The sequence below is a fragment of the Emys orbicularis genome, chromosome 10, assembly GCF_028017835.1.
Source record: "Emys orbicularis isolate rEmyOrb1 chromosome 10, rEmyOrb1.hap1, whole genome shotgun sequence".
NCBI classification, from domain to species: Eukaryota; Metazoa; Chordata; order Testudines; family Emydidae; genus Emys; species Emys orbicularis.
The window spans coordinates 31793454-31806250 of NC_088692.1; the positions used below are offsets into that span (position 1 = coordinate 31793454).

Consider the following 12797-nt stretch of genomic DNA (forward strand, 5'->3'; position numbering starts at 1 on the left):
TGCAGGTTCCTTGTGCAGGAGGCACGTGCAGCATAGCCCTGGCCTGCACTTTTTCTGGGTGTCCTGGGCTCTGCACTAATACCAGCAGCAAGCAGAGCTGGGCTCCACTGGGTCGTGTCCCTCCAGGGAAAGTGTACTGGGCTGAAAAGCGTGCTAACAAACACACTGTGTGGTGCCCCTAGGGCAGGTTTGCAGATATCACGCGTGTAGGGTTACCAACTTTCTAATTGCACAAAACCAAACACCCATGCCCCACCCCTTCCATGAGGCTCTGCCCCTGCCCCACCCCTTCTCTAAAGCCCCACTCCCTGCTCACTCCATCCCCCCTCCCTCTGTTGCTCACTTCCCCCCCAACCCCCAAACTTCATACTGGAGGGCTGCTCCCAGGGCAGGGCTTGGGTGTGGAATGTGATACGTTCTGTGCTGCTCCCAGCTTCTGCCCTTGGGGAAGGGAGTTTGTTTATAAACAGAGACAGGGTGATTAAGGCCTGGTCTACACTACGAGTTTAGGTCGACTTTAGCTGCGTTAAGTCGACTTAAGCCTGGACACGTTTACACGACGAAGCCCTTTCTTTCGACTTAAAGGGCCCTTTAAACCGGTTTCTTTACACCACCTCGACGAGGGGATTAGCGATAAAATCGGCCTTATGGGGGTCGGAATTGGGTAGTGAGGACGGAATTCGACATTAGTGGCCTCCGGGAGCTATCCCACAGTGCTTCATTGTGACCGCTCTGGACAGCACTCTCATCTCAGATGCACTGGCCAGGTAGACAGGAAAAGCCCCGCGAACGTTTGAATTTCATTTCCTGTTTGCTCAGCGTGGAGAGCACAGGTGACCATGCAGAGCTCATCAGCACAGGTAACCGTGATGGAGTCCCAGTCCCAGTCTCAGGATCGCAAAAGAGCTCCAGCCTGGACCGAACGGGAGGTACGGGATCTGATCGCCATCTGGGGAGATGAAGCAGTGCTGGCCGAACTCCGAAACAGTAAAAGAAATGGCAAAACATTAGAAAAGATCTCCAAGGCCATGAAGGACAGAGGCCATAACAGGGACGCACAGCAGTGCCGCGTGAAAATTAAGGAGCTAAGGCAAGCCTACCACAAAGCCAGAGACGCAAACGGAAGGTCCGGGGCTGAGCCGCAAACATGCCGCTACTACGAGGAGCTGCATGCCATTCTAGGGGGTGCAGCCACCAGTAGCCCAAGCGTGTGCTATCAGTCCCTCTCTGGAGACAGGGAAGCGGGTTCGGCGGACGAGGAAGATGAGGATGGAGAGAACATCATAGATAGCTCACAGCAGCAAGGAAGCGGAGAAACCAGTTTCCCCAACAGCCAGGATATGTTTGTCACCCTGGACCTGGAACCAGTAACCCCCGAACTCACCCAAGACCCTGTGGGCACACAGGGGACCTCTGGTGAGTGTACCTTTGTAAATATTACACATGGTTTAAAAACAAGCGTGTTTAATGATTAATGATTAATTTGCCCTGGCAATCGCGGCCAGTACAGCTACTGGAAAAGTCTGTTAACGTGTATGGGGATGGAGCGGAAATCCTCCAGGGACATCTCCAGAAAGCTCTCCTTCATGTACTCCCAAAGCCTTTGCAAAAGGTTTCTGGGGAGGGCTGCCTTATCCCGTCCGCCATGGTAGGACACTTTACCACGCCAGGCCAGTAGCACGTAGTCTGGAATCATTGCATAACAAAGCATGGCAGCGTATGGTCCCGGTGTTTGCTGGCATGCAGACAACATCCATTCCTTATCGCTCTTTGTTATCCTCAGGAGAGTGATATCATTCACGGTCACCTGGTTGAAATGGGGCGATTTTATTAAGGGGACATTCAGAGGTGCCCCTTCCTGCTCTGCTGAACAGAAATATTCCCCGCTGTTAACCACGCGGTGGGGGGGAGGGGTGAAGTGACCAACCCAGAGAATTGGGTGTGTGGGGGAGGGGAGTTAGTTGGGTTTGTGCTGCATGTTAAACCTTAAACCTCAGCCCCTCCTTTTACATTGCAAACCCATTTTAAATGGCCAACCCAACGGGTGCTTGGTATGGTTAATGAGAGCAGTACTGTTTTAAACCATCCCCACTTGTTAACAAGGTTAAAAAAGCCCAAAGACTGTGTCTTACCATGGCTGCCTGCAAGCTGAAATCTGTGGCCTGGCACTGCGTGAGTGATCTCTCACACCAAACCGGCAGTCCCTCAATATAAGAGGAAAAATGCGACCTTGTAACGAAAGCACATGTGCTGTGTGATGTGAACAGCAAAATCTAACGTGAAAGAGTGTACCCATTGTTCTCCAAAATGTATCTTTTTTAAACAACTCTCCCTTCTCCTCCACCAGCTGCAAATGTTTCACCTTCACAGAGGCTAGTGAATATTCGAAGAAGGAAGCGAAGGACACGTGACGAAATGTTCACTGAACTACAGACTGCCTCCCACGCTGACAGAGCACAGCAGAATGCGTGGAGGCAGTCAATGACTGATTTTAAAAAAGCCCAATATGAGCGAGAGGAGAGGTGGCGGGCTGAAACGCGGGCTGAAGAGGAGAAGTGGCGTGAGCTTGTACTCAGAAAGCAAGAGTCGATGCTCCGGCTGCTGGAGCATCAAAGTGATATGCTCCTGCGTATGGTTGAGCTGCAGGAAAGGCAGCAGGAGCAGAGACCGCCGCTACAGCCCCTCTGTAACCAACAGCAGGAGCAGAGACCGCCGCTACAGCCCCTCTGTCAGCAGGAGCAGAGACCGCCGCTACAGCCCCTCTGTAACCAACAGCAGGAGCAGAGACCGTCGCTACAGCCCCTCTGTAACCACCAGCCCTCCTCCCCAAGTCCCATTGCCTCCTCACCCAGACGCCCAAGAACACGGTGGGGGGGCCTCCGGCCACCCAATCACTCCACCCTAGATGATTTCTACAGCAATAAGTTTTAAAGTTTTAAAGTGCAGTGTGTCCTTTTCCTTCCCTCCTCCCCCACCCATCCCGGGCTACCTTTGCAATTATCCCCCTAGTTGTGTGCTCAATTAATAAAGAATGCATGAATGTGAAGTAACAATGACTTTATTGCCTCTGCAAGTGGTGCTTGAAGAGGGGAGGGTAGGGGAGGTTGGGGTGCTTGGTTTACAGGGTAGTAGAGTTAACCGGGTGCGTGGGGGGGGCTGCGATTTCATCAAGGAGAAACAAACAGAAGTTTCACACCAAATCCTGCCCAGTCACAAAACTAGTTTTCAAAGCCTCTCTGATGCGCACCGCGCCCTGCTGTGCTGCTCTAACCGACCTGGTGTCTGGCTGCGCGTAATCAGCGGCCAGGCGATTTGCCTCTACCTCCCACCCCGCCATAAATGTCTCCCCCTTACTCTCACAGATATTGTGGAGCGCACAGCAAGTAGCAATAACAATGGGGATATTCTTTTCGCTGAGGTCACAGCGAGTCAGTAAGCTGCGCCAGCGCGCTTTTAAACGCCCAAATGCACATTCCACCACCATTCGGCACTTGCTCAGCCTGTAGTTGAACAGGTCCTGACTCCTGTCCAGGCTGCCTGTGTATGGCTTCATGAGCCATGGCATTAAGGGGTAGGCTGGGTCCCCAAGGATCACGATAGGCATTTCAACATCCCCAATGGTTATTTTCTGGTCCGGGAAGAAAGTCCCTTCCTCCAGCTTTCGAAACAGAAGAGAGTGCCTGAAGACGCGAGCATCATGTACCCTTCCCGGCCAGCCCACGTTGATGTCGGTGAAACGTCCCTTGTGATCCACCAGGGCTTGCAGCAGCATTGAAAAGTACCCCTTGCGGTTTATGTACTCGGTGGCTTGGTGCGCCGGTGCCAAGATAGGGATATGGGTTCCGTCTATCGCCCCACCACAGTTTGGGAATCCCATTGCAGCAAAGCCATCCACTATGTCCTGCACGTTTCCCAGAGTCACTACCCTTGATATCACCAGGCCTCTCATTGCCCTGGCAACTTGGATCACAGCAGCCCCCACAGTAGATTTGCCCACTCCAAATTGATTCCCGACTGACCGGTAGCTGTCTGGCGTTGCAAGCTTCCACAGGGCTATTGCCACTCGCTTCTCAACTGTGAGGGCTGCTCTCATCTTGGTATTCTGGCGCTTCAGGGCAGGGGAAAGCAAGTCACAAAGTTCCATGAAAGTGCCCTTACGCATGCGAAAGTTTCGCAGCCACTGGGAATCGTCCCAGACCTGCAACACGATGCGGTCCCACCAGTCTGTGCTTGTTTCCCGGGCCCAGAATCGGCGTTCCATGGCATGAACCTGCCCCAGTAACACCATGATTTCCACATTGCTGGGGCCTGTGCCTTGTGAGAGGTCCATGTCAATTTCCTCATCACTATCGTCGCCGCGCTGCAATCGCCTCCTCCTCCTCAGCTGGTCCTCCTGGTTTTGCTTTGGCATGTCCAGGCTCTGCATATACTCCAGGACAATGCGCGTGGTGTTCATAGTGCTCATAATTGCCGCGGTGATCTGAGCGGGCTCCATGATCCCAGTGCTAGCTATGGCGTCTGGTCTGAAAAAAGGCGCGAAACTAGTATCTAAAGACCAGGGGAAGAAGGGAGGGAGGGAGGGAGGGAGGGGCGGGCGACTGACGACATGGCGTACAGGTACAGGGAATTAAAATCAAGAAAGGTGGCTGTGCATCAGGGAGAAATACAAACAACTGTCACACAGAATGCCCCCCCCCCCAGAGATTGAACTCCTAAGCCTGGGTTTAGCGGGCCGTTGATTTGACGGAGGGAGGGGGGAAGGAAATGAATAAAACACAAATCTATTTTTTACATCTTAAGACGACAGTGCAGCATGACTGATAGCCCTCGGCATTTTCTGGGTGCTTGGCAGCCAATACTTGGCAGCAAATAGTATACTACGACTGGTAACCATCATTGTCCAACGAGGACGGTTAAAGGCAAGGGGTTGCTGCTGTGTAGCAATGTAGCCCCACGTGTGCCAGCCACATGTCTGCCAGCACCCAGATCGCCCTCGGCCTTTTCTGGGTGCTTAGCAGACAATACTTGGCAGCAAATAGTATACTACGACTGGTAACCATCATTGTCCAACGAGGACGGTTAAAGGCAAGGGGTTGCTGCTGTACAGTAGCCAGAAGGATCGGTAAAGGCGCTCAGGCTACAATAATCTATGAGCATTTCAGGCAACCTCTAAATTTACTTGCTTTCAGACCTGAGGAAAGCTCTTCTTTCAGATCTGCTGAGCACCCAGATCGCCCTCGGCCTCTTCTGGATGCTCAGCAGACAATACTGACAGGACGGTTACCAGTCGTAATAAACCATCTACTGCCAAAAGGCAAGGGGCTGGTGCAATGCAGCCCTACGGCTGCCAGCCCCACAGCTACCAGCATCCCGAGCGCCGATGAAGGCTACTACTCATGCTGCACCGTCTACCGCCAAAAGGCAGTAATCTGCTGCTGCTGTTTAGCAATGCAGTCCCACGTTTGCCGGCACCCGGAAGACATATGGTGACGGTGAGCTGAGCTGAGCGGGCTCCATGCTTGGCGTGGTATGTTGTCTGCACAGGTAACCCAGGTAAAAAGGCGCGAATCTATTGTCTGCCGTTGCTGTGACGGCGGGGGAGGTGCGTGACGCAATGTACCCAGAACCCCCCACGGCACTGCTTTGCATCATTCGGGCATTGCGATCTCAACCCATAATTCCAATGGGCGCCGGAGACTCCGGGAACTGTGGGATAGGTACACATAGGCACCCATAGTGCTATGCGCCGGAAGTCGACGCTAGCCTCAGTACTGTGGACGCGGTCCGCCGACTTCATGCACTTAGAGCATTTTATGTGGGGACACACACAGTCGGCTGCATAAAACCGGTTTCTATAAAACCGGCTTCTATAAATCCGACCTAATTTTGTAGTGTAGACAAGCCCTAAGATAATTTAATGACAAGCCTTTTGTTAAGGATGATCTTGAAAGTATTGCCAGGCACTCCAGTTAAAAGATAGGAAACAAAGGGTAGGAATAAATGGTCAGTTTTCAGAATGGAGAGAGGTAAATAGTGGTGTCCCCCAGGGGTCTGTATTGGGACGAGTCCTATTCAACGTATTCATAAATGATCTGGAAAAAGAGGTAAACAGTGAGGTGGCAAAATTTGCAGATGATATAAAATTACTCAAGATAGTTATGTCCAAAACAGACTGCAAAGAGTTACAAAGGGATCTCACAAAACTGGGTGACTGGGCAACAAAATGGCAAATGAAATTCAATGTTAAATGCAAAGTAATGCACATGACAAAATATAATCCCAACTATACCTACAAAATGATGGGATCTAAATTAGCTGCTACCCATCAAAAAAAGAGATCTTGGAGTCATTGGCAGTACTCTGGAAGCACTATGTTTCCAGAGTACTGCAAATTTATAAGAATCCTTCTCACTGTGTCTGTATCGTCCTGAACTGCGGAACACTCATTCTCCAGCTTCAGAAGACTTTAAAATTATCTCCAGTCATCAATGGGACAGACACAACTGAATAATGTAGCTGTCCTTAACGTGCAGCAAGACCATACCAGGGAACTAGATGTAAATAAGATTGCTGACAGTTTCATCCAGAAAGCTACAGTGAGATGTCATGTGTTTAAACTGGGACGTTAGTGAAGCCAGCTTGTAGGTGATTGCAATGATTTTAATATACTGTAATGATAATGGAATTATGTAGTTCATAATTTAATCATTATTAAAATAGTGAAGATACCAGTGATAGACACACATTCAATAACTAGAATATGAAAGAAGTGTAGACATATGCTGAAAATAGCCTCCCCCCTTCCCCCCAAACATACACTGCTTCAAAAGCACCCGCCGGCAAAAACAAAAGTCACCGCCTGTGGATTTCAGCACCCTAGACGGGCAAGAATGTCTGACAAGCTGCTTTCAAGCACGTCATCCTCCCCTGTTCTGCCTCTCCTGTGCGCCCGCATTTGTTGCGTTTCTCTTTGCAGGGAGAGAATCAGCCAGTGAGGGATAGCTCTTCCCCCACTTACTCCGAGGAGGGATTTCCTAGGCTGGAAACTAGTCCCCTTTGCAGGCTGTTAAAGCCTATCCCCTAGGGAGTCCCAGCCTCAGCTGTCATGGCCGTACTTTGGCCATAGAGGCTCCCCCAGCAGACAGGGAAATGCTCTGCGCAGGGAGTGGATCAGAGGGCACAGATACCCATGGTGCTGATCCTACCCGGAGCCACTGCTTTGCTTTTGCTGCCCCTGTTGGCCAGGTTGAGGGCTTAGGTCTGTAATCCTCACGTCAGGAGCAGGCTGGCTGCTGGAGTTGGGAAACCCACATTACTCACCGAGGCTGGCTCAGGGTGCCCCCCCACTGCAGATGAAGCCAGTAACAGTCACGTGTACCCCAAGTCATTTAGGTACCTTTGAAAACCCCACCCCAAATGACCTGAGGGCAGGGCCGGCTCCAGGGTTTTTGCCACCCCAAGCAGCGAAAAAAAAAAAAAAGCCGCGATCGGCGGCAGCTCCACTGCGCCGCTTTCTTCTTCGGCTGCAATTCGGCGGCAGGTCCTTCCCTCCGAGAGGGACCGAGGGACCCGCCGCCGAATTGCCGCCGAAGAGCCCGACTTGCCGCCCTTCCCCTTGGCCGCCCCAAGCACCTGCTTGCTGAGCTGGTGCCTGGAGCCGGCCCTGCCTGAGGGCCATAATCCCCTGGGATGGGGGGATTCCTTCAAACAGGCTGAAGGGAATCAACAGGAGACATGGGATTCTATTAAGAAAAGGATAACTCCGTCTGTCTAGTAGGAGATGCTTCTTGGCAGCCTGAAGCTTTGCAGCTGTCTCCCAAAGGAAGCACGTGGCTTCGGACACTGCACGTAAGACTGAAGAAAGCATTGGATACCATACCTTGGGGAATGACTCTGCAAGGGTGGCCCGAGGTTAATTAAATGACCTCTAGCTTCTCTGGGTCCCTGCTGAATGAGAAGAAAGCAAGTTTCTGGGGCTGCTGGGCCCTGCAGAGCTGGGGCTCTGGGGAGTTATGCCAGACAAGGCAAGAAGGGCCTTGGAGGGCAAGCAAAATGTAGGGAGAAAAGGGTTTTTGGCTCCAAAATGCCCCTGCAGGACAATACAACGTCAGCACAGGCTGCCCAGATGCTTTGCATGTCTTTGTTTTTACAGAAAGTAACTGAGTCCCCCGCGATGCTAATACACTGCAGGAGTGAGGAGACTGAATGTTGTGACGTGGCTGTGCATGTGATTCCCCCCAAAGAGATCCTCCGACTGTGGATTCAGGATGCACTTTAAAGCTGCCCAGAGATAATCAACCCTGTAGAAAACCATCTATGAACAGATCTAGCAGATTGTGCACTGGGAGCCTGTACACAGCTCCCACAGACTCAGGGTATGTCTACCCAGAGGGATCAATGGGAAGCTTTTTGATGTACGTCTGGTAACTCATAGGACACAGTCGCACCAACGGTGTGCACACGGGACTCCAGTTCTGTTTTCAATTCCCATTCTTGTGACCCTGGGAGTCACTTAAGGCCAACTGGCATAGGGCCCTCATACTATAACTCACATCAAGCCTCACACACTCATTGCCCCAACATACTGTTGTCACAATATATGCATCTCAAAGGTATCATGTAAGGTATCATATGTAAACTGGTGACACACTGGTCCCCACAAAAATCATTGATGTATGTGTGGGTTGAGTACAGAGAGTTATAGATGTATGCTGGAAATATGTTCGTAAAATGTGTTTGGGAGGGAGACCATAAAACCAGACTGCCCTGGCTAAAGGAATGTGTATTTACCAGTCTGACTAGCTTGGTCATAGGCAGAGGACAATGGAAGAACAAAGCCATCAAGTTAAATAGGTGGGGGAGAAGACTGTTTAACGATCACAATGGGGGACCAAATCTACACCCCAGGAAACCTTCCTGACACTTGAGGCTGAGACAATGGACTTTGAGTAATAGAAGGGGAGCAAAAAGACATTTTAGTGATCCATCACTGAGGAGACAAAGGGTACAGCACCCTTGGAGTCTGTGAAAGTTGGATCTCCCTAGTCTGAAAGGCTAGGAATGCTGGTACCTACATCAAGTTAAGAAGAATTAAGAATGTAACTTTTAAAGATTATGTTCTAGTCATTCGAAAGCATGTTTTATTTTGTTTGTAACCAGACTTGTCTTGTCTGCCAGGGAGAGCGGCAGAACATGCCGGGCGGGGGCAGGCGCAGTGGGAGGACAAAGTGCCCCCGCGCAGGTAACATGGGGCGGGGAGAGTGCGGTGGCCCTGGGCTGGGGTGGGGGAGACATGTGACCTGCCCTTTAGATCGTGCCCCCCCCACTATGGGGAGACACCAGTTGTATATGGGGCGCCCTCGGGGGAGGGGGCGGAACAGGGGTGGGAAGAGGTGGGGCGGGGATGGGACATTGGGGGAAGGAGCCTAGTATGGAGAGGGGGGTCGAGCACCCCCTGGGAAATCTGGAAGTCGGCGCCTATGCTCCTAGGCATGTGCGGGATGGTACCGGCGGTGGCGAAGGCAGCCGGGTGGGCATGTTGAAGCCCTGGCCGTGCCAGAAGAGTGTGCCCTGCAGCGCAGCCGGCAGCTCACTGGACTCCAGCGGGGGCCCATTGACAGTTCTGCCCTGGGACCCGGAATTGCTGTCGGCGGGCCTGAAGAAAGACTGGACACTGCAGAGAGGCATTTCTGGGGCACTCAGGAACTGGGATTCTCTGTTACCTGCAAGGCAAGGTTTATACTGGCAGAGTCTTGAAGTCATCTGGGGAGTCCCTCTCCATTAGTGCCCTGGTGAGCCAAGATCCTACCTCAAGTTCCCAGGCCACATCTACTAAGAGACCCCAGTCATCTGTCACTATCTAGGTGTCAATGTCAATCTGACAGGGGCAGGAAAGAGCACCACTTCAGGGAGGTGACAAGGCACAGTCATCTTCTCCAGTGCCTATGAAGCCAAAACACAAGTGTCATCAAACTTCTGACTCATCTTTGGGCTCAGCTTCCTAAGGGCCAAAAGCCTGATACACCTCCTTGGATGCCGCAGTATTGTTTACCAAGAGAGTGCCAGCAGTACTTACTGAGTCTATGGACCATGTGTCAGTACCAGTTTTTCAGAACTAATTTTGGCACTGGGTGCCTTGGTACTTACAGCCTTGGTACTGAGTGCCTGAGTACTCAAATCCCCAATAGCTACTACCTTCAGACTCGCCATCTCTGAACTGTGTTCCTTGATACCCTGTACCTTGGCATTGGCTATCTTAATACCCAAAGCGTACATGATACCAAGTAATTTAACTGTGGGCCCAGTATCAGAGTCATCTCTGCTTGAGAAATTGAGAATGATACTGCCCTTAGTCCAAGCCACCAGCTTCTGAGGGCTTCTCTACACAACAAAGTTAAGTCAGCTTAACTACATTGCTCAGGGCTGTGAAAAAATTAATGTCCTGGGTGATGTAATTGTTAGGCCCAAAAATATGGAGTATAGAACATTGTTTGGCCAGCTTAGCCAAAGTCAGGCTAACAGTAGTTGCTAGGCCATTCCTGCCTCTCTGTAAGACCTGAGGGCATGCTTGCTTAAGCTGCAGGGGATAAGATAGGAGGTGGGGGCCACATTCTTGTACCAGAAGTGCTAGGAACAGTTTGTTTGGACATATGGAAACTTGCAGTCTCCACTCCCTGTTTCTGTTCTTCATCTGTTCTTAACTCCCTCCTTTCTCCTAGTTTCTGGTGCATGACAACAAAGCTCATAAGAAGTTGCTGAGGCATCACGAATTGTTTGTAGTGTCAAAGAAGATAGATATGCATGAATATTAGAAGCTTTCTAACTAATAAAGGGGGGTTGGGTTGTTTTAACTATGACGCGACGGAACTGTCTATATAACCTTACTAGTTATTGTAATCGTGGCTGGTTCTCTCTGGAGACGGGCCGCTCTCTATTGTTGTGTGCACTCTTCAATAAAGAGCTTGTATTGGACCTTGCTGGTGTTGCCTGTCTCTCACTCTGCGGTCAGACAACAAACCTTGCCGTCTGGGTTAAAAAGTCCCCGACATAATTAAGCCTACCTAAGCCCTGGTGTAGACACTGCAAAGTCACCAGGAGAATTCTTCTGGTGATGGAAGGTCCAGTGATGGAAGGACCTCTTCCATTGCTGTAGTGTCTACACTATAGCAGCAATGCAAACTTTTTATATCCAAGATGACACCCTATGGAGCCTGCCTTTTTTAGTAGCCATCACATCAGCTCAAAGGGTAGGGCTGATTCAGGCCCTCATGGCAGGCTCCTCGTACAGTGTTTCATAAGGACAGGATCACTCTCAGGCCTCATCCCGATGTCCTGCCCAAAGTTGATTTAAAATTCCATGTAAACCAATTTATCTAACCTCACTTAACCTTGGGGGGAGCTACACTTCACACACTTGATGTAGTAAGAACCCTGTCTTTTTACACCGACGAGACCAAACCATTCAAAACACCCCCCGACTGTCTGTGGGCTTTGCAGAGATGGTGAAGGGTCAGGCAATATCCTCAGAGCTTATCTAAGTGGGTCTCCAACTGTATAAGGATGTGTTACAAGTTAGCCAGGGTACACGCACCTAGCCATAGCAGAGCTCATTCCACTAGCGCTCAGGCAGCCTCTGCTGCCTGTTTGAAGATAGCACCTCTTTCTGAAAGCTGCTGGGCAGTGAAGCAGAATTCAATCCACAGCTTTGAGTCACGATTCTTTGGCAGAGGCTTCTAGTTCAGATACCCACTTTGGTAGGGCTGTCCTGCATTGTTTAAGAAGGACTTCTGCTACCAACCTCCAAGCAAACAGGTACCTGGCAATTTGTTAGTCACCAAGAGTGGAATCTGTGTGGACCATCATTTGAAGAAGAAAGCATGGTAATTTATCTTACAGTAACTTTCGAGATGTGTTGTCCACATGGATTCCAGGATCCACCTTCCTTCCTTGCTGTTACGGAGTCCTACTCCTCTGGGATTCTGGATTGGCAAAGGAACTGAGGGATGGTTGGGCCCATCCCACCCTTTATGCCATCAGATGGGGGTGTGTGGGAGGACATCTATGGTACAGGCATGGCCCCAACAGACTCTGCTGACAAAAAGGATCTGAACTTGTATGCGTGAGCTCCATGCACACCAAGAGTGTGAAGACAACACATCTTAAAGAACCACAGTTACTGTAAGGTAAATAGCAACAGAGGGTCCTGTGGCACCTTTAAGACTAACAGAAGTATTGGGAGCATAAGCTTTCGTGGGTAAGAACCTCACTTCTTCAGATGCAAGTAATGGAAATTTCCAGAGGCAGGTATAAATCAGTATGGAGATAACGAGGTTAGTTCAATCAGGGAGGGTGAGGTGCTCTGCTAGCAGTTGAGGTGTGAACACCAAGGGAGGAGAAACTGCTTCTGTAGTTGGATAGCCATTCACAGTCTTTGTTTAATCCTGATCTGATGGTGTCAAATTTGCAAATGAACTGGAGCTCAGCAGTTTCTCTTTGGAGTCTGGTCCTGAAGTTTTTTTGCTGTAAGATGGCTACCTTTATATCTGCTATTGTGTGGCCAGGGAGGTTGAAGTGTTCTCCTACAGGTTTTTGTATATTGCCATTCCTGATATCTGACTTGTGTCCATTTATCCTCTTGCGTAGTGACTGTCCAGTTTGGCCAATGTACATAGCAGAGGGGCATTGCTGGCACATGATGGCATATATAACATTGGTGGACATGCAGGTGAATGAGCCGGTGATGTTGTACCTGATCTGGTTAGGTCCTGTGATGGTGTTGCTGGTGTAGATATGTGGGC

General features: G+C 50.4%; 1 protein-coding gene across 1 annotated transcript in view; it reads left to right on the forward strand.

Annotated features, from left to right (window-relative positions):
• IL20RB (interleukin 20 receptor subunit beta) overlaps positions 1-8278 on the forward strand; it is a 38570-nt gene extending 30292 nt beyond the window's left edge. The window contains exon 7 of the mRNA XM_065412787.1: positions 8153-8278. Within this exon, the coding sequence (XP_065268859.1) occupies positions 8153-8278 (126 nt within the window). The remainder of the gene's footprint in view (positions 1-8152) is intronic.
• The last annotated feature ends 4519 nt before the right edge of the window (positions 8279-12797 follow it).